General features: G+C 32.8%; 1 protein-coding gene across 1 annotated transcript in view; it reads left to right on the top strand.

The window, feature by feature from the left end:
- Positions 1–24,039, top strand: part of loaf (low-density lipoprotein receptor domain containing lost and found) — a 184,613-nt gene that overhangs the window by 154,831 nt on the left and 5,743 nt on the right. Inside the window, 2 exon segments of the mRNA XM_072531178.1 lie at positions 7,797–7,919; positions 12,047–12,226. Coding sequence (XP_072387279.1) covers positions 7,797–7,919; positions 12,047–12,226 — 303 coding nt within the window.

Raw genomic sequence — 24,039 nt, 5'->3', positions numbered from 1 at the left:
AATAATTATGAACATTTAATAAATAATACAAAACATATCACATAAATAATAATAATAATAAATATTATATTACATTATATATTATATATATATATATATATATATATATATATATATAATATTAAATACAGAACATAGAACAATATAGAACAAATCCCAATATTCATAATTTAATTTAATACAAAAAATTGGATGCATTAGCAAAGAAAATTTTTAAAATTAGAAAAAAAGTAAAGTTGAATAAACTACGATTGGACACAGTCCAATCAGCGACGTCTGGAAGAAAGTACATTGCTACAAAAACCGAAAACAGTCCAATAAACTCCCGATAAACTGTGAAGCTGCATGGATAGAAGATTTTCACTTCAAAATTTCACCTTCTTGGGTACCAAATTAAATAAACGAAGCTACACTCACCGTTTCCAGAAAATACTCCAATCTAGAAAATCCAATTGAATTGTGGGAATTAAATCATGGACTCAAACAAAATAATGGTTCATCTCCAGGGATGGACTGTATATCATACTCTATGCTATATTTTTTACCGACAGAAGACAAATCATTATTATTACAAATTTTTAACAATATATGGCAAAATGAGAATTTAATTCCTAAAACATGGAAGGACTGTATTGTATTGCCTATAAAGAAGCCAGGAAAGCCAGATAACAACGTTAAGTCTTACAGACCTATATCTTTAAGCTCTTGTATACCAAAAACTCTAGAGAGATTAATCAAAAATCGGCTTGAATACTGGCTTGAATCCGAAGATATTCTACCCAAATCTCAATATGACTTCTGGGAATCCAGGTCTACACAAAATGCTCTCACTTCACTAGTTTTCTCTGTTTAGGTCAATTTCACAAATCAAAAATCAACAGCTGCAGCATTTATAGATGTAACCTCTGCATTTGAAAACATAAATTTATATATTCTACCTAAGAAATTGTTATATCTTGGAATGTCAGTTAAAATTTAAAATTTCATGATATCCTTGTGCAAGAATAGATAAAGATCTAGAACAGATAGTACCTCTAAACTCTGATTATATTACAGTTTGCAGATGCTGTTGTGTTGTATACCTCACATGCTACCCTAGACATTTGTAGGCTTCAACCCAAATTTACACTAGATTGTATAAAAAATTATTACCATTCTCTAGGATTATCAATATCAACTACAAAGACTGAAATTTGTTTTTTTTTCCAAAAAAACGCCAAACTCCTCAAGGTTACTTCAAATTAGAAAAAATTGAATTTCCAATCAAAAATTGTGTAAAATATCTAGGCACATATTTGGATCGTAAACTGTTATGAATGAATAAATATTATTAGTATTACGTATGAGATTGTCAAGATATACTTTTGGTACAAAAATTCACTTCCGGTTTTGAGATGACCGGAAGTTAAAATTTACTTTAAGTTTTAGACCCCACAATGTATATATGGATCTAAAGGTCTCGTCGAGACGAATCTAAATATGCACTTCCGGTTGCGATCCGACACCGGAAGTGACCCGAAACATATTAATGTTTATATATTATAATAGACGAAATATTTCGTGATATTTAATACACTTTTTACTTGCATTATTATTGATGAATGTTATGTATATTCTTGCTTATATTGCTTGTGTTGATCTCTTAATTTTTCTCGCAAAATAAAAATTTCATTTAAAAAACTCGATGTCGAGTTGATCCGCTAGTTCATTCTATTATAGACAAATCAGAAAACGCCATGAATATCCTTAGAGTATTTTGTAAAACCAGTTGGGGAGCTTACGCGAATATTGCACTGCTATTCTATCGCTCAATTATTCGACTACAGTTGTCATTTATATCGGTCTGCGTCACTTAATAAAATTGAAACCCAAAAGAATAAATGTTTGAGGCTATGTCTTGGGTACTTAAAATCTACTCCTACTGCTATTATTGAAATTGAAGCTAAAGAGCCATTCCTTACACAACGCAGACAGTTTTGTACAAATAAGTTTGTAGCTAAAGCTATCTCAAAAAACTTCAGCTATTTAAAAAATATTCGTTAAATATTTAACTTGAATATATTAGACTAAAGCCACAAATATTAGCGTAACAAAAAAAGTCCCATATACGTTGAAACTTATAGAAAATTGACAATATTTGAAGAACAAGAGGTGACAGTTGTGAGACAATGAATAAGAATAGATGTACAAATCATGTTACAATGATGTTACAAGCTAATCTAATTGCACACCCACACAATTTGTACATCGTTTCTTATTCATTGTCTTACAACTGTCACCTCCCAAAACAAAAATAAAAATCTCAATAAATAACACACATTTCATAAATATATCTCCAGAATAAATATAAATAACTTTAAAGAACTTAATGGTATAGAACAATACTTTCATCAAACAAACAATTACATTTCATCTATCTCTACTTCATTGGATAAAATCTGTCTCCTCAAGAACTTCCCTGTTTACTGTTAAACAATTACAATAGTTGACTTGAGTTCTCCAATCAACAATACAAGATAGTTTGAACCATGTTCTTTCAACCATCAATTAATAGAGTACCGGCATGTAAGTAATGTTTTATTTATTTGTTTATTTATTAATTCATTACAGTTTAATAGACTATTTTACCAATTTGTGGGTCTTACCTTGTCTGCTTAAATATCTTATTCATTTTGAAAAACCACAGACATGTAATATTGGCATAATTACTGTAATTTATATAATTTATATCATCTATCTTTATTTTATCTTTATTAGACAACACCCTAATATGGGTTTATTATTTTCAGCATTTAATTAAACTTTGTATCGTGACCTGAAGATGCTTTGCATATTGTAGAAAGCGAAACCGGTCGTCTGATTAGTTAAATTAAATTGATTGTGAGTAAGTCTAATTTAAAATAATTAAAGATAAGTGGCCTGCATTTTAATATATTTTTACTGAGGGCTCTGAAATTCAAAATAAAACGGGTTGTGCAATATATCACTGGAATTATGATTACAAAGAATCATGTCGATTGCCCAATGAAGCTTCAATATAATATACTGCCGAACTATCAGCTTTATTACTTGCGTTAAAATATATAGCCTCTATTGGTTTGAATAATTATATCATTCTGACCGGTTGTAGAAGCATTGTCGACAAACTCACTTCTATCAAAACTACAAAAAACGTAAACCATATTGATATAGAATTAAAGAAGTTATATTATGATATTATTTTCGCAGGTAGCTCGAATACTATTTGTTGGGTAAAAGGACACTCTGGAATATTAGGAAATGAAGAAGTAGACAAATTAGCTAAATCTGTAGCTTTAACCAAACATAATATAAAGAACATACCAGTTATAGACATATCAGTAGAAACAATTGCAAACAAAGATGGCAACGTTTATATAACCAAAGTACAACTGGAATAAACTTTAGAAATTGCCAAACCACTAATTCCCAATGAGAGATGGTTTAAATATGAGCCAAATAGGTTATTTATAAAAACAATAAACAGAATAAGATCAAACCACGCACTCACTCCTGCATACAAACACAGCATAGGTATCATTGATAACACATATTGCTCCTGTGGTAAAGTGGGAGATCTACAGCACCTTATATTGGAGTGTGGACAGTACAGACAAAGTATCAAAATGATGTATGAAAAACTAATTGAGCTAAATTGTCCATTGCCTGTCAATTTAAATACAATTATTTTTTCAAATAATAAGCAGATATTAAAATGTATCTAAGAATACATAACGTCCTGTAAATTTAAATTGTAAGTAGTTGTAGGCAATAAAATTAAAAATTGTAAATATGTCAAAAAATATGTACACGAACATATTACTTCCTGTAAATTTAGATTATAAATAGGCTTAGGTAATAAAATCAAAAATTGTACCTACTACAAATAGTCTGGCTAATTGGTTATGCCAAAGCCATTATAAAATAAAAGAAAATATTCTTGGGATCTAGGTGCATGTGTTATAATGCATGTATGAGTTTACGATGTTGAACTCTGTCAAACGCTTTTGAAAATCTATATAACATATAAATACGTTTTATTATATTCCCTGCACTTTTGGTATTAAATAATAAGATTAAGTATAAGCTAAATAAGATATTTAAAAATAATAATTATGGTATTTATATAAAATTGTTTTAAAACGGGAAGAATTTAAACAGATTATTTAATATTGTTATTAATTGTATGCAGCGACCTTGAAATCACCCGAGTAATAAGTTTTGTCTAATTTTTTTAACGAATTTTCACAAACCTCTACAGGAAGGCGTTGATATTATCCTTACAACTCCATAGAAAGAACGAGCTGATAACTCAGTTACTAGGCATGAGGTACTTCGGAACGACCTCAGAAACCCCCTAATAAGTTGCAGATGAGTTTAGATGATTTAGAATGGATTTTAAATTTTTATTAAGATAAAAAATATTGAAGGAAAATTGAAATCCTAGGAAAACCACAAAATCAACAATCGTAGGCGATACAAGTATTTTTTTAACAAATAGCATTATTTGGAAAGGTTTCTTAAAGAATTTGAAACGAAACAAGCAATCAAAATAAACTGTGTTTTGTATTTTAGATTAAAATTACTTCGCAAATGTTAAAGGCGAAAGAGCCCTCAGATTGCTTCCACTTCAAAGAGACGAAGCCTCCTCATTTCATTTTGTAAATATTATTGTTTGTCGTTTGTAATGCTCCTGGAGCGAGTTACAGGAATTGTTTTGCTTCTCGTTTATTACGGTTTTTAGGGCGCTTCGTTTCATTTCATATTGGAAGGATGTTTAGTTCTATCCTTTATCAAAATGAAATTGCGATTATCTTTCACTATTCATTGTTGTCAAAGTAAGCCTTTGAAAAGCTGTTTATGGAATAAAAAGTGGCAAAATGTAATGAGACTAATTGCTTTTATCTTTGTCGTTAACTTTAAAGACACGTTTATAAAATTATCACAGCTAAAATAAAGAAATTTAAAATACTCGGCATTTCTTATAGTAATTATAATTGTAATTGTAATAAGAGAATATCAACAAACTCTATTTGATGAAAATGCAGTTCTGTAACAGAATAAATAAAGTCAAATGACACCACTTCTTCACGTCCGCCTCCTTCGATGCGATTTGACTCTTCGATTCCACTGCTCTGAACAGTTCTGTAAAACTGTAGTTAAACCACGTTTTTAGATAGTTTAGCCAGGAAACGCATCTTCTATCTTAGTTTCTTTGTCCTTGTATTTTTCCCTGCTTGATCACCTGCAGCAATTGGTAGCGGTCACCTCTAAACATTGTCTAAATATTGCAACTTTCTTGTTTTGATAGAGATTAGGAGTTCTTTTTGTTTTCTTATTTTCTCGAATAATACGTCATTTTGGCGTAAAATTATGTATAAAAAAATGGCGTAAAATGGGGTATAAAAAGTAAAAAATTCAAACCTTGGATGCGCCCAACGAATGAACTTGACTTTGAAAAATATATCATCAGTAACTTACTCAGAAATACAACAAGAGAAGACGTAAATAACCTAAACGAAGAAATAGTAGATACATTAACACAAGCTCAGGAAAAATTTGGCCCTAAACATGGAAAAGAACAAAAAATCAGTAAAGAAACGAAACAAAAAATGGAAGATCGTAGAATGCTGAGAAGTCAAGGAAATGTTGACTCACAAGATATAAACAGCATCAATAAAGAAATCTCTAAAGCCATCAGACAGGATATTAGAAAATACAACAACGAGAAAATTATAAAAACTATAGAAGACAACAAAAGCATAAAAGCATTGAAGAGAAAAATGGAAAATGGCAAAAAAGAAATCTTCCAACTTAAAGACAAAAATGGAAATATTATCTCAGATAGACCAAGCATATTACATATAGTGGAAAGTTTCTATGAAACATTATATAAAAGTCAAATTATTCCAGAGCTCTTCGAACAACCAATACAAAAGGTACATAATGTAGGATCGAAGGATATACCAGATATATTACGAGAGGAAATTCAACATGCTCTCAAAAATATGAAAATAATAGAGCTCCGGGGGAAGATGGTGTAGTCATTGAGACAATTAAACTAGGAGGTCCACTTTTGATGTCTTGAATCCAAACACTTTTTAATCTATGTCTGCATAATGAAAACATTCCAAGTAAATGGAAGAATTCGGTTACAATCCTCCTCCACAAAAAAGGGGATAAATCAGATCTCGAAAACTATAGGCCAATTAGTTTGCTTAACCACCTATACAAGCTCTTTACTCGAATACTGACAAACAGATTAGAAGCAAAACTCGATTTCTATCTATAAAGATATTTAATCATCTCAGATATACCGATGATATTGTACTCATAACAGACAACTTAGGAGCAGCCAGAGTTATGCTACAACAACTACAGCAAGTAACCCAGAAAGTCGGTTTAAAAATAAACTATGGAAAAACAAAAATGATGACCAATCTCGTCCCCAATGAGCTAATAGAAATCGAAAAGTCGCCCATATAACTTGTGGAAAAATATGTGTATTTTGTCACGAAATAAGGTTAACGCGAGATAACCAAACATGCTAGCTACTCAGAAGAATAAGTCTGGGTTGGGCTGCATTCGGAAAAATGAGAGACGTATTTAAAACAAATATACCGATCCATTTAAAAAGAAAAGCTTTTAACCAGTGCGTTCTACCAGTCCTCACATACGGAGCAGAAACCTTAACTCTCACAAAAACATCAGCCGAAAAATTGAGAAGGGCACAACGAAAGATGGAGAGATCAATGCTTGGAATAAGCTTAAGAAATAGAATAAGAAACGAGGAAGTTCGTAGACGAACTGGAGTGGAAGACATTATCGAACATATTACAAGGCAAAAGTGGAGATGGGCAGGACATGTTGCAAGAATGAAAGACGACAGTTGGACAAAAAAATTGCTTGAGTGGAGACCACGGGCTAAAAAGCGAAGCCGATGAAGACCCCCAACGCGATGGACCGACGACCTCAAAAGAATCGTGACCAATTGGATAGCAGAGGCGCAGAACAGAAGCAGATGGAAAAGTCTAGAGGAGGCCTATGTTCAACAATGGACAACTCAGGGCTGATTGATGACGTCATTTTGTGCCTTGTACTTTGTCCACAGAGCTTATTCCAAGTATTTTTTTGTGAGCCGACGTTTCCAAAACCTCAACTCTATTGGCGATCTGATTCTTTGGCGTACATGCCTCCATTCCGTGCATCAGCACAAAGAACACGTAAGCCTTAAAAGTTTAACTCTTAATGCAATCGACAAATATCTATTTCACCAAACATTTTTCATTTTCAAAAATGTGTATCTTGCTTATCCAAATCTTGATTTGATTTTTTTTGATATAGTCGTTGGTATCGTTAATTATTTGATCCTAAATATTTGTGTTTCTGGACTTTATTTTGATTTATTTGTTTCCCGTGGATCATTAGGCTCTATTGTCGTTGTGATTTAGCGATCACCGATATGGAGTTTTTTTCGTATTTAGAGCCATATTCTTTCTTCTGGTCCACTTCATTACTGGAGGTTTGCGATAACTACATCAAAATGTATGATCACTTTATTTTTAGATATCAATATTTATCTTTGATATCCTTTCTGTGCAATAGTATTTAGTTTACGTCTTAAAGAAACAAAACCTTTGATTTAAAACACAAAAAACGTTCAAAAATGTTAAAGAATTAAGTAATATACCTAAAAACATTGATATCTTAAAACACTTAAAAAATAAAACTAAATTATCATCTAAAACTATTGCCTAAACTTCATTTTTATTTTTCAGAGCACGCATGCACGGAATACCGGTGTAACTTAAGAGAGTTTTGCATAGCAACTGAACTTGTATGCGATGGTATTAACCACTGTGCTGATGGTTCAGACGAGACGTCCACTAACCTTTGCCAAAGTGAGTATATTTAAATTAAAGATAAAAAGTCAAAAAATGTACAAATTCTACTAGGTATATCAAGGATATACAGAACACGATAATTCGCAGTTACACCATGCTAATACATTAATATATATCAAAATAATAGTTACATATATAGGTGTTAAATACTGAACTTATAATGAAATACATAGAACGTAGATCAATTATCTGTATATATAAAAATGAATTCCTGTTTACCTTGGTCACGCCATAATTTGAGAACGACTTTTTTACCGATTTTATTCATCATCATCATCAGTTGGCGCTACAGCCCTTCATGACCCTTGTCCTGCTCCAAAACATTCTTCCATCCTTCCCTATCGAGTGTCTGTCTTCTCCAGCCCCTCACTCCAATCTCCCTCAGATCTTCCTCTACATCGTCCAGATATCTGAGTTTAGGTCGCCCCCTTCTTCTTCTTCCGACCGGCCTATTTAGCATAGTTATTTTAGTGGGATCACTCTCATCCATCCGCATAACGTGGCCCACCCACCTTAGGCGGTTTAGTTTGATGGTCTTCACAATATCTGCATCACCAAAAAGTCTATAGAGTTCAAAGTTATATCGCCTTCTCCACAGACCCTGTTCGTTTACTCCGCCATATATGGTCCTCAATACTTTTCTTTCAAAGACTCGCAGTAACTCTTCATCTCGGGTCGTCATTGCCCATGTTTTTAATTTAATAATTTATGTTTAACCGTCATAACAGTCATTCTGCAGTGATGAAAATCCTCAGTTCAAGTGAGATAGTAAATTTTAAAGTATTCTTTTCGTTTAATGTTTTTTGTGCCGTAAAAAGTTCGCTCTCCTGAATTATGACGAAAATTTAATTTTTCGGGAACGTTACTGCAACATTTTACGGCAAGTAATTGTATCAGCACTGCACGCTTTTCATAATAATAAGGCTAACTAGGTTTGATTGCAACAATATGGAGCACCGGTTCACAATATTCGAGGAGTCGGTACATTGCTCGATAAAATATTTAGCGATAGATGGAAAGCTAATAAAGATCCGTTTCTCTGGTTATCAAGATCCCGTTGTTACCGTTAGATTAATATATCTAGAGATATGTTAAAATAATGTGTTTAAAGAATCAATATCAAGAGCTTCTAATGAACATCTGATTAAAAGAGTTCATAAATGATTGGATGTTGTTGGGTAACATTTTGAACATTTATTACATTAATAAGCTAGTGCTTATTTTCTTTGGTAGCATCTTTTTAATTGCTCAGTGTTCAACTTACAATATTAAAGTTGTAAATTAACATAACATAGTCTAGAAAAAAGATTTTTTTTGTGACAAAAATGTATAAAGTTAATTTATTTAAAAACTGCAAGAGATAGGTATGAAGAATACTATACAGATAGTGAAAAACATATTTTTCTAACCTAATAAATTACATACAGGGTGTCCCATTTGAAAAAATAGAAATAGGCAAAAATTTAGAAAGCCGTTTTATGCCAATTTTGACAGCAAACTATATAATGAAAAAGGCAACTTTACACTGTAAACAATAATGCTGGATTTACATTAGAGGATATTGAACTATATATACATGATACATGGTAGAGAAGTGTAATTTTCATGTAAAAATCATTATAGTTCAAAAACAATTCACAATAGGTATAGAAACGTATTTAAAAAATGTTCAGAATAAGGTCAATATTTTTAAAATTAAAAATTGTATAGGGTGTCCCATTAAAAAAAACGAAGTTATAAGCAACATACTAGCAAATAAATGAAAATATTTTCATTAAATATGCGATATTGTTGTACTACAAGTAGTGCCTACTACAGATATTGAGACCTCAGTATCGTTTGACGATTCTTGTATTTTTACCCCGATTAGATTAGATTGAGACTCCTAACTCTAACAGAACCATGTCCCTCTTGATAAGACTCTAAAAGGGGTGCCAAAACGTCGAATATCAAATTCTCAATGCGGTTTTTTCCGAGAGCTTAGTCATTTTCATTTAATTCACCACAAAATTTTCACCAAATTACTAGACGACTAACACAAAAAGGGTCCAACTGTTCGAACATTGTAAGATCCAAGACAGGCGAATCACTTACTACAACAGATGACCAAGTAAAGAGATGAAAAGAGCATTTTCAGGAGATGATAGGTATTCCCAGAGATAACGCAGACGAAATTGTCGAAAACCCGCAGAATATAGACTTGCATATTTCTTGCGAGGCCCCTTCCAAAACGGAGATAATAGCAGCTATCAAATCTCTAAGAAACAACAAGTCACCGGGAATCGATAACATTGCTGCTGAAATACTTAAAGCTGATCCCCATCTAACTGCTGAACTTTTGCTCCCCATAATCCGAGAGGTGTGGGAAACAAACCACATTCCAGCGGGCTGGAAAAAAGGTAACATTATCAAGCTTCCAAAAAAAGGCAACCTCACACTGTGCAAAAATTGGAGAGGAATAACCTTGCTTACTGTCATAAATAAAATTTTCACGACCATCATACTGAAAAGAATAACAAACAAGGTTGAGTTTCGAGCTAATCAAGCAGGCTTTAGACCAGAATCCTCCTGCATAGACCACATTAATACTGTGAGGGTAATAATGGAACAATCGGTTGAATGGAACATACCCGTATACATGGTTTTTGTTGATTTTGAACGTGCCTTTGATAGCTTGTCTCACGCTGCTGTATGGAAAATTTTAAAGCCAAGAAACATCCCGCAAAAAATAATTTCTATTATAAAGTCACTATATACTGATGCGAAATGCAGCGTGATACATAATGGGATCAACAGTGACGAATTCGATGTACTTACTGGAGTTAGACAGGGATGCGTGCTTTCTTCGTTTCTTTTTAACATAGCTATAGACTATGTTCTCTCCAAACTAGACTCCGACACAAGAGGGATACAATGGACGTTAACCACACGCCTAAGCGATCTAGAATACGCGGACGATATCTGCCTATTAGGTCAAAGGTTCCAAGATCTGGCTTACCAATTGGAAACACTTTCCACTGAAGCCAATAAAATAGGTTTGAAAATCAATATTAGTAAAACCAAGTCCATGAGAATAAATGCAAGGAACAACACGCTATTTACTATCGACACTATGCAGATTGAAAATGTGGAAAACTTTACGTATCTTGGAAGTGTCATAACAGAAAACGGAGGTACAGAAGACGATATTCGTATGAGGATACGAAAAGCCCAACAAGCTTTCAGCACGCTCAACCCTGTTTGGAGATCTGGCGAGTATACTACAAGGACAAAGATCCGAATATTCCGATCAAATGTCATGTCTGTTCTACTCTACGGATGTGAAACATGGAAAGTGACAAACACCCTCACAGACAAACTGCAGGTCTTTGTTAACAAATATCTACGAAGAATTGTTCGTATATTCTGGCCTAACACCATCAGAAACGAAGATCTGCTACACCTGACCGAACAAAAGTGGGTACAAAATGAAATTAAGTCCAGAAAGTGGGGTTGGATCGGTCACACACTCCGAAAAAATAGTTCCGGTATTGTAAAGACTGTCCTAGAGTGGAATCCCGAGGGAAAAGAAAAAGAGGTCGTTCAGTACAAGCTTGGAGAAGATCCATCATGGACGAGATACGAGGCCAAGGAAAGTCTTGGAATGAGGTGAAGGCCTTAGCGCAAAATAGAACCCGATGGCGCGTTTTCACTGAAGCTCTATGCTCCACTTTGGAGTTCAAGAACCTGATATATATATATATATATATATATATATATATATATATATATATATATATATATTAGTCATTTTCATTAATCTGATCGCGGAAATTGGAACTTAATACACAGTGTTTTTCATATTGTATGTAATTTGTTAAGAACAAACATTTAGGTTACCCGTCAATTTATTTGGTTTACATTATTATGTCGCAGGACCACTAATATTTCCAACAAATTCGAGGTTGCATATTTAAAGATGTTTAATATGATAAATTGTAAAATATAGTTTATTAATGATTGCCAAAATTTGTTTGTTAACAATAATAGGATAAAGAAGAAAGTGATCTACTCTTATTTTTTAATTTGTAATAATTTATAGTATTTTTCATAAATACTCTCATAAATATTTTGTATTTTTACAGATAACGAGACAGGCACGATTTTGGGATTAGAAGTAACATGGTTCGTCGTAGTAGTTGTTAGCACTCTTTTAGTCCTTTTGGTGCTTATTGTCGCCGTTTCTGTCTGCATTTGCAGGATGGGATGGCCGCACTCCTCCTCTGGGAATGGCACAGTGCAACAGCAGAACGCTTCCTATTCCCGTAAGTCTCTGCATTTCTCTTTCTTTAGGCGGTTGTTAATGTCTTTTAATTTTAATTGTTATGTAAATATCTTTGTATATATAATTCTTTCCATTATTAATAGTAAACAAGGTATCTACTGAAATATGAATGCTATTTAATATTTATGATGTAAAAGAACTGAAGCTTATTAGGACAACTTTATTTAAATGGAATTTGACAATATTTGATATTTTATTTGATTATTTTTATTTTTTATTTCTGTAGTACATTACTTGTTATGATATAATTATTAAATACCAGATTGCAACAGCAACAGCAACAAATAACAGGAAATAAACAATATAATATTCAGAAAGCTCGTTAATAGTATCACTTTGTTAAAGAAAACATTAAAATGCAATTAGCAAGGGATTATTGCTCTCAATTCTTGCGGGAAATAGTACATAATTTATCGTATTAGTATATAGGATCAGATATATATATATATATATATATATATATATATATATATATATTACAATAATAAATTAATTAACGATATAGCTAGGTCGAACACAATCTAAGCAGTAATAACTATTTAAATAGCACATAAGTTACCGTATTAGTATATAGGGAATACATGTAAAACAACAACTATTTAAATATATTTTTCGAGCAATTGTTTTTCTGCCAATTGTCTATTCGGGCAATTATCCATTCGGTCCATTCGTGTTTTGGGGAATTGTACATTCGGAGAAATGTCCATTCGGGGAATTGCTTTCGCGGATTTGTCTTTCGGCAAACTGTTTTCGGGCAATTGTCCTAGATCCAGGTAGGTCATAGAGACTTCTGTTACTTAACAGACTAGAAAGAGGAGCTTATTGAAGTTTGATACGTTATTTAATTTTAAATTGATACGAAGTTCGGCGGGTCAGCTAATTTTTAAATAATTTTGTGCAAATTAAACTTTTTAATTTGTTTATTTTGGTCACTCTCAAATTCTTTATCTGATATTAGGTCAGATTTGCTTCGTCAGTAAATTGCTTAATAATTTCCTACAAATTATAATTTAGTCCTCTATTAAGACTGCGACTGCTGAATCGACTGTCAGATATATTTTAAATCCATAGTTCATATTATTTTTTTAAGAAACTAACTTTCAAAATCCTTTTTTTTTTGATGGCATATAGCGTTATCACAATTTTTAACCTATTTTTCATATTTTTTGTCAAAGTTTGCTCTTTTACCATTAATATTACATCGAATAGGAAGTGTTATGCTGATATTTTTCGCCACATAACTCACCTCAACCTTGTATTGATAAAATTTTATGCCTACAAGAACATTTAACGGTTAGATTAAATATAAACTTCAATTTTATAGGCTGGGGTCTCCTAAAACCCCGGCCAGCCATTTATGTCATATAAAATGAATTCTAATAAAGTTGTAATAATGTGGGAATCCTAAAGATTTTGCGCATTAGTACCGACTATGAGTGTATTATCGTTTTTGGCAAGGGTTTTACATGTTTAAATGAGGAATTCCCTGAGCTGCGATAAAATTTAACGTATTAATATAAATATATTAAGTCCCAGTGTCAGTTGGTTTCTTGTCGTATTTGTGAATAGTGCATAAAATTCTGAACATGTGATATTCATATTTCAAATAAGAGATGTATGTGATATTCATATTTCTAATTGTAAGAAATCACTTATTCCAGGTGACCATCTCTATGTAAATCAGCAGCTCGTGCCTTGTATAGGTAAAGCACCATTTTAAGTTTACATAAAAAGCAAACCTGACAAGTACGGATTTAAGATATGGGCCCTTGTGGACTGCACTACTTCTTTTATTGTAAACATGCAAATTTATTTGGATAAGTTTTTCAATTGCCAATAAGGAAACAAGCAGATGTTTAAATCTATTAATTTTTAGGAAAATAAGGTTTTAAGGCGAAAAAAGCTCAAGGCCAAAGAGTTGTCCTAGAGCTGATTTGGAGACTATTTGGAAAATCTTCGAAAAAATAAAACGTTTATTCCAAGGGAGCTTCTACAAGCATCATATAAAACAGTTTATTCAAGTATGTTTGCTTTTAGAAAACATCAAATGTTAGTCTCTTATGTTCCAAAACCAAGAACTGCAGTCATCTTACTTTCAAGTGAGCATGTTGATGACAAAGTGGCTGATAAAGAACACTTCTATAAACCTGAAATTATCTTACATTACAACAAAACGATAGGACCCGTCAATACAACTGATAAGTTAGCTGAAGAATATACGGTACAACGAAAAACAAACCATTGACCAATGGCTATATTCTCTCGTACTATTAATGTAGGTATTAATTCCTATAAATTGTAGCTACTAAAATATCCTGATTGGAAAAAGCACAATATGAGTAAGCGTAAAATGTATATTTTGGCACTGGGCAAGGAACTTATAAAGGAATTTATGTTTTCAGAGGTTATAATAATTATCACATCCAAAAGAATAAAAAGCATCATATGGCAGACGTATTCCCAGAACTTTTAAATATTACTGAGCCCAGAGTAGAACAAACAAAAAATACAATGGGGCGGTGCCATGTGTGTTGTAGAGGTAGAGACAGAAAAACTAGTAAAATATGTGTAAAATGTAACAATTTTGTATGTCTAGAACACGCAAAATCAGAGATAGTTTGTGTACATTGTACAAATAGTATGCAGTTGTTATTTAGTCTGTTAGCGTCAGCAGTAGAATGTATTTTGTAGTAATGTGTATGCTTTAGTCTAATAAATGTTTAATACTAACGTATGGTTCTAAAGTTTTGGGAAAAATTTCACCTGGTCTGATTGAGAAGTAAAATGCATTTAACAAAGAAGGCCATGGAATTGAAATGTTATCAGTTATTGACATTTAATAAACAAAGCAGAATATTTTGGTTTGTGCTCTGCAAAATGTCTTATAAAATTGATATTCGTCGAGGTGTTTATAATATGGTTGGGCGAATGTCGAAACGAGATATTGTTAATATTTATCAAGATCAAAACATAAGCAAATCGACAATTTATCGCACAATCAGAGAATGTGAAGAAGGGATACTATGTGTTAACTTGCGTAAAAGTGGCCGACCGCGGATTTTGAACCATATAAGAGAGGCAAGACTGATTGAAGCAGCTAAGAACAAAATTGGGGTCTCACAGCGAAAACTGGCCAGAAGATTTCATGTTGGAAAGACTACAGCATACAGGACCCTATCGAGTAAGGATATTATCTACCGGAAAAGAAGGAAAGCTCCAAAATACACAGAGGATCAATTAGAGAGAATTCCGAGAAGTTGCCGCGCGTTAAGGCGAGTGCATTTCGTCAACAAGTTGATCGTGATGGACGATGAAAAATATTTTACTTTGTCCAACTCTGAGATGAAGGGTAACGATGGGTTTTACACGAACGATTACGAAAATGTATCTGATGAAATAAAATTAAAAAGTAAGAAAAAATTTTAGAACAAAATTTTGGTATGGTGTGCAATTTCTGAGGCTGGCTTTATCTCACAGCCCTACATTGGTGTTGTTCGAGGCGAAGCCTTAAACGCAAATATTTATATTTAAAGATGTCTCTCTAAATTGCTTCAGTTTGTGAACACACATCATGCAAATGATCAAATAGTCTTTTGGCCAGATCTTGCTTCATGTCATTACGCGAGGATCACAAGGGACTGGTACGAAACTAACAACATTACCTTTGTACCGAAAGCAGACAATCCCCCCAACCTACCTCAGGCTCGTCCAATTGAAGAATTCTGGGCAATATTAAGTCGGAAAGTCTATAATAACGGATGGGAAGCACAAAATCAGGAACAGTTAAGACGCCGCATATATACAAAAATTAGAGAAATTGACGCCGAGGTCGTCCAAGGGATGATGCAACGTGTCAGGGGAATTATTAGGCAAATCGAAAATAATGGTAATAATGGTTAAATAATCTGTCATTAAAATTTTGATTTATAATAAGGATAGTTAAGTTAAATTGTTGAATAATTTAATAAAAATATAAGATTATTGTGGTCAAAGTTTTATGCTTTTGAAATTATTCCCAAAACTTTAGGACCATACGTTAATACAAAATAATGTGTTACTGGTACAGTTTTTTTTTTGTATAAGCATAGTTCACCCATTTAAAAATGAGGTCCGTTGTTGTTACAAATCTGTTACATTGCGTATTAAAGTGACAAACTCAGTTCTCGTGAAATTTTGACAAAGCAAGTATTATTTTTGTTTAAACAAAGATGTACTCTACATTTTTGCGATTTTGCATGTTTTAAGTTTGTTAAATTCTTTTAATATTCTGTATATTCTAGAGTGTATTATCCACGAGAGGGGACAATGGTCATTTCCATAATTTGTATCTCTACGTATCTTCATATTTATTTTTTGCGTCAAACTAAAGATATAAAAAATGGTCAGTTCCGAGTGCCTTACTTTGTAATGAAAATATTTTGCCTACCACATAGGGTATTGCTATAGGGGGTTGAAAATTGGGACAAAAGTTACTGGGGGTGGAGATAGGGCAAGCAAAATAAATGATACTTATGCGAACGGCACTCAAGGTTTATTTGGAGATCTGGGGTCGTAGATAAGTTTAATGGCAAGGGGTTGGATTGGGGCAACTACAAAAAGATGTCACAAAATGGGTACTTACATGCATCTCCTAGACAAATGGGTAACAAAACAACAAAAAGGACCTCTAGCTATTCAAAATGGACACTGCTTCGAGGGCACCTTCTGTTGGATGAAAGAAAAGGGCTCTTCTTTCCTGGATTTCACTAAATAATTTTAAATTTCTGAGGTTGGCAACTGGAATTTAAACTCCCTGTTCTTGACATATTACATACAGTATATTTCACTATTTTCAACAAATTTTGTCGGTTTCTTGACCGACTAACTAAAACGTCTGTCTCAATAGCCCATCATCTTCAACCTAAATTTGAATTCACTTCGACCTTCGATCGATCTCTATCGCACCGCTTCTCTCTTCGCGTCCCACACTCACCCGTCCATACCACGGAACCAAAATTCTTGTTAAACAGGGCATTTGACCTTGAATCATGCTTGATTTCAGAATTATTGCAGAACTAAGACGTAATATTTGAATTATTTTACTGGCACTTCTTGTGAATTCATCTCAAACAAGTATTTGTAGAGAGACGTACTGGATAAATTTTATACTTGAATATAAGACAGTTTTTTGAGTAATTTTCTGCATGCTACAGCTTAATTAGCTATCAATAACTAGAAATTTCGTTTCCAAGATACTTGTGTTAGTTGTAGTGGTGGAAATTAATAAACAGAAAAAAAATGTAAATCACAATATGTAGTCACAACTAATAATGTTTATGGGAATATTTTCACTGGTTTTTTGAGAACTGTTTGTTCAATAAACTACTACTATATAATGAATTGTGTTTCGAAACAATTTTACGGATTTAATATCAGATGTCGCTATTGCGTCCGTTTCGAAGCCATTTTATCGTTGCTTCCTAAAGACAGAAAAGATTAATTTTCACGTTGAGAACGCCTATGAATAACTGTTCTGATGAGCTTTATTAAAGCGAAATACGTATAAACAGATACATAGACGATTTGTACGTGAAATGAAATCTTGACTGTCTTTTTAATTTTAATTTTATTTTTACTACTATATAATTATATAATAAGTAACTTGCTATTATAATTTTTCGTCGCAATAGAAAGATTCAATAAGATATATTAGTCGAGGTAAACCTTATGATATACTCGTATTGGTGAGTTCAAAATAAACACTACTCTAATATACGTAATTACCTAAACTTACTAAATAATTCTCAAATACAAAGCTCTGTAAAGGTTTTAATATAAAGCGTCAAACGTAATAAAGTAAACTACCTTTTATGTTTTCAGCGTATATTAAACACAAAATTAAATACCCGTTTTGTCAGCTTATTATTTAATTAAATTAAATTAATTAGGTTCTTCCACCAGAAACTGCTTGTCAGTCATTCCAGAGCTTCTATTAGCAATTCAAACTAATTTTTCCTGTTTCCGCGTCCGCTTGCGAGAGAGAGAATGAGGCGTCGGTCGCCGTCGCAACGGTGGTTCTCAAAATGGAATACTCTTTCTGTGTGATAATTCAGGCCCGTAATTGTTAAGTTAAGGCCGTAAATATAAAAAGTGTTTAATAATAAATAAAAACTCATAAAAACTATTGATAAAATTAGTCGTAACAATTTGATAAATATCCCAAAAAAAAAAAAATTATTTTGATCATATGTCAACCTCCTTCGTGGTTTTATAATTATAATAACTGACCCAAACACCACATATATTCCTCAAATAATTTTCGGTTCATATAATTTATATCTTCCTCATCGGTTGCAACCACTCAATGCTTCTTGGACGTATATTTTAAAGAGAGTCGGTGACAAACAGCATCCTTGCTTTAGGCCTTTAGTGACTTTAAATTCATTTGAGGTTCTGGTTCCAATTTTTACACAACTAACTGCATTTTCGTACAATTTATATATCGCTCGGATATACGTCGAATCCAATCCGGACCTTTTGAGGACCTCAAACATTTTCTTTAACGGGACACTATCATATGCTTTCTCAAGGTCTATAAATACCAAATGGGTCTCTCTACTTCTTTCGACACGCTTTTCAATTATTTGTCGTAGGATAAATATATTATCAAGGCAGGATCTCCCGGTACGAAAGCCGGTTTGTTCTTCAATATCTTGTATCTGTCTTTCAACCCTCTTCTTTAATATTCTGCCGTACAACCGGCCCACAGAGCTCGTCACACTAATACCTCTATAATTGGAACAGTCTCTTTTATTCCCTCTCTTATATATGGAGCTTATATAAGATTTATTCCAATCTTTAGGAATTTCCTGGTCTCCACACATACATTTATTGAAAAGGTCTACTATTAATTCTAAAAGTGCAGTCGGCCCATATTTAACCAGCTTTATGGGAATGTCTCCAGGCCCTGCGGCTTTTCCGTTTTTAACCTCTTTTAAGGTTTCCGTCAATTCAGATAATGTTATTATAGGGATTTCCTGTCTTTCGTCTCTGTTGTCTCTTAATTCCCTTATCTTTTCCCATCTGTACTCTACTCTATTCTCTTTCAGCAATTTCGTATAATATTCTTTCCATTCATTTAACTTTATGAGAGAAATGTTGTCTTCATTTTTCTCATTTTTCCTAAACTGCTTTAATGTTTTCCAAGCTTGCGCCACTTTTGTTCCACCCATAAACCTGTCCAGTTCATCACACTTAGCCTCCCAGTTTATATTTTTCGCCTTATCCACGTCTTCTTTATCTTCTCTATTCCCTTTAGCGTATATTTCTCTGTCTTGAGGATCTTTGGATTGAAGCCATATGTTTTCCTTTTTTCCGATTTTCAACTTTTCCCAGTGCTTCATTTGCCGCTTCATGAATATATTTTTTAATTATCTCACACAGACTTTCAGGGTCTAAGTCCTTTGTTTCTTTTCAGTTTTACTAAAGGTGTTAATTAAATAAACGTGGCGCGATTTTTATCATTTTTAACGATTCTCGTGAACTCAATAAAATTGATGAGTTTCATTGACTATTCGTAATAAAATTTCTATTTTTAGATCAATTTTTAAAACCTATGATCTGAAGGCGGGGTTGATTGTTATTTTCGTCACATTTTTAATAAATATGATTAGTTAAATAATTGTTTTATTTGCCATCAGCTAAGGGTTCATGGTTTAATTCCTAGTTTAAGACAAGACGAACTCACACTTGAGATACTGAGCTAGGCGAAGCATAGACGATAAGCTCCCATGGTTGATTGAGGTATTATTTTTATAATAGTATTTCTATTCTCTTTGGTAGTCTTATCGTTACACTTTCATATAGTTTTAACAATTCCTCTGCATCTTTAGGATAATTTGGATCTAATTTTTCTAAAACAGAAACAACATTGATTAGTTACCACGATTGCCCAGCGTATTACATATCATACGCAAGAATCAAAGACCTTCAAAATACTCAGCAGTGTGAATTTCAATACTGTTGTTATCACTATTTGATATTTAGAAGCCTTACTAGTTGAACACAATAAAAGATTTTTCAAAATAAGTCGAAAAAATCCTACAGACCTCCCAAAATGCAACGGGTGAACTATACTATAACCTAAGAAAACTTAGCACAAAACTAATCTCCCTTTACCGCTAAGCGGTTATAAATTTCTAATGTTATAATAAACAGTTACCTTTCAACATCTACTCTGTAACCTATATTGGGAAAACAACTAATGTTTACTTTTTTTCTGACTAGTCGATGGCAAAATATATAGCAGTTTTCTGCGTACTACGTAAAATACGGTGGGCATTAATGGAATAATCATAATCTGAGACAAGATTTACCAGCATATAGACAAGTTTACAAACACCCAGTTGTGCATGTATTTAGTTTTGATGTTTCTGAAAGTACTAATATGAAAATATTGTATTCTACATTGTCCCTAAGACTCCATGGCTAGCAAGGAACTGAATAAAGAAATAATTTGTTCTTCCACATCTCTGCCACGGTGTAACATTAGGAATGAGCTTATGAGTCCACCTAGCTTTAATATTATTATTCGACTGATCTTGCCAGGCGTGTAATATTTCTTCCCTCATTCTAGATAGTAGTACTAGAGAGATATAACATTGTTCTTAAATGTATATGATGTAATACAATATATTGTGTTGATAATGTTATCAATTATTCTGTATAAATAATTGCTTTATTATTTAATTGGGTATTATTTCTCAGCTATTTAAGTTAAATCAACAATAAACTTTGTCACCAATTTGAGCCAGTACATCCCCGACGTGCATTTCAGGAAATGGAAAACTCTTCCTATGTTTCTCTTTATGTTTTGATTCTAGTTGACGGCGGCGCTTCTCGAACGGACCGAAACGCGGCTTGATTCGATTTTTAATGGAAAAGATTTATAGATGACTGCTGTTTACGGTGTATTTCTTTTTCAATTTTATAAAAAGGATCAATTGGCTGTTTCTTCGAAAAACTCTTGAGTTTCATTAATTTTTGATAAAAAATAATCCAATTAAATTGAAACATAAATCATTGGGAAAAACTAAATTAATTATGATATTATCAGATCCTTTTTATCTAATATTCTTAATTTGGCGATATCAACAACAACATATATGTTCACGTCCAAGTTCACATGGTATTTTTTGCCGATTTATATGCGAATTCTTAATTAGATTACGTAATTCTTAAGTAAACAGATAACCTAATCTGACTCTTGAGTTTAAAAGGCAAAAAGTAAATAGTACAGAAGATAGTGTTATATTTAAGCGTCATTTTATACCGACATAATAAAAATGATAATTTTCTCTAATATTTAATAGCTTCAAACGTCAACTACTCCGGTAACGGTGGACATGTTAAACTTCAGCTCTTCGGATCGTGATGTAAGAGGTCTCATTGGAAAGGGAAGGAGGTAGCAAATATGTCGAGATAAAAAACAAATATGACATTGCCAAAAGGGCACTATATCGTATCTTCATTGGTATTGATCCAATTTTGACGTTTGAGACTTTAAATGTTTTTTAAACCCTTGTTTTTTTTGAATTATTGTTTCTAATTTTAAAAAAATATATTTTCCAGTGTTACCTTTAAAATTTTGACAAGCTGATCTAATTTTTTTTATCAAGGCTATTATTTCTATTGAATTTGATGAATCCAATTGGGTAATAGTTTTTTAAAAGAAACTAAAATTTGATTTAATGAATGAAAGTTGCTGCTAAAGAACGTTGTTTTTAAAAATTTGTTTAGCATCTAGAAGAGATTGCGAACTTTTAACTGTTGAAACGTCAATTGTATTTTTAATCTACGAAATAGTCTGCATAAAAAAAAGCAGCTTCCATCCGTATTTCTCATCTTGTTAAAACGGAAAATATTTGGAAGCATTTCTTTATAAAGTTTAATTCTTATAGGAGATGTAAGGAATATTTTTTTATGGTTGATATCAGGGAGTTTAGAAAAAGGAAGTTTTTCTAAATTCTTCCGCAACTCTGTTCATTTTATGTACTAAACAAGTAACGTGTATTAAGTTGGTATCAAATATTTTTAAATTTGGTCTTACCTTAACTATTTGAATCAGTTATTTATAAAACATAGTAAGTAATAAAACTTAAATTTTATAGAAGAAACAAAACACCGTTTCCAGGAGATTAGATGTTATAAATTATTTTAAATATACATATACAAATATACATAAATAAACATAGTTGTTGATATATTATATTTTTTATCTAAAACATAAAAATAAGCTATTAAACGTGAAAAAATAATAAGAAACTATTGCCAAAAAACATTTATGTGCTTTTATAAATTTAAATTACATGTGATGATGTAAGAAACTATTCCCAATTGGCGAGTTGGTCAGCTTTGTAACGTATTATAAAATTCTTTGTGCTCTTCTGGTAAGTACTAAAGTGTCTTCTTTAAATCGCCTATGTTCTCTTTCAAAATGGGATACTTCGATTGATAAGCTTGAGTAGTAGGTAGTTGAACATCATACTGCCCTGGCTTTTTTAAAATAAACGTACTCCCTATAGCGCAACTAATAAAATTACTAACAGTAACAGTACCTTTTGTTTTTGAGTCAAATACAAATTCGTTGTATTGTGAAATTTTAAAAGGTTCTTTCCTTTGTGCTTTGTTAGCAATACATTCAATAGAATTGGGAACTTTTTTGTAGAGAGTGGGCCACAGTGTGTGAGAGTGGGGTTTGAAATAAATACACAACATTAGTTATATCATTGATTAAGTAATAAAATATGATAAAAAATAACTGGTAGATAATGCACTGGTGTCACTTCATTCACAACCTTGAGGTTGTTTCGGTTTTCTTGGAGGCAGAGGAACACCTGACATGTAGAACATAGATTCTGGCTGAGTTGACGCCCTGGTCATAGTTTATGGTATAGCTTGAAGCAGTTTCTGTTTTCTTCGATGCAGAGGAATACCTGGCATGTAGAACACCTAATTTTGGCTGAGTTAGCTGAAAATCCTGGCATACGGCATCTATTCTTCTTGGCTGGGGTTGAGGTTTCTGGTAAATGCAAAGTGTGCTTTTTACGGAGCAAGTCTGGAGGTTGAGACACCCTGGGTTCCTTCCGAGGAGGGGGCAAGGAACACTTATAACCTGGATCACTATCCTCCGATGACCATGGGCTAGGAAATATGCATACTCTTCTTTAAAACTGAAGAGATCCGTAATATCTTTTCTGTGGGTTCCTAAAACTCGCTGATCTCGTCGGTATTCGATCCATGATGCTGAAATTGCGAAGTCAAACATATGCATGATAACTCTGCCTGTCTATTTCCTAGTTCGCGCAGAAGTCCTGTAATAACTTATCATTCGGTCTAAGAAGTCAATGCCTCCCATATTGGCATTGTAAACCTTAACTATCAGAGGTCTGTTGACTTCAATGAACCTCTTTTTTATTTACAGAACACTTATCGACAGGTTGTGAGCCCTCTCTATTTGACATCAAAATTACGGCTTTATTATCCAACCATTTTACAACGCTACTCTTATCAATTCCCTACCTTCTTTTTTCAAATCAGTATCACTTGTTAGCTTGAAGTTCTTGGGTATTCTTATTTGTTTCAAGGTGCCAGTACCTGTAGCATCTCTTTCTGAATGTAATAAATCTAAAAGATGTTCAGAATTAAAATATCACAGCACAACAACCATTTTACAACGCTACTCTTATCAATTGCCCCCCTACCTTCTTTTTTCAAATCAGTATCACTTGTTAGCTTGGAGTTCTTGGGTATTCT

The sequence above is a fragment of the Diabrotica undecimpunctata genome, chromosome 5, assembly GCF_040954645.1.
Source record: "Diabrotica undecimpunctata isolate CICGRU chromosome 5, icDiaUnde3, whole genome shotgun sequence".
Classification (NCBI taxonomy): Eukaryota; Metazoa; Arthropoda; class Insecta; order Coleoptera; family Chrysomelidae; genus Diabrotica; species Diabrotica undecimpunctata.
Note: the sequence above shows the minus strand (reverse complement) of the source record. Positions and strands in the feature narration are given on the sequence as shown.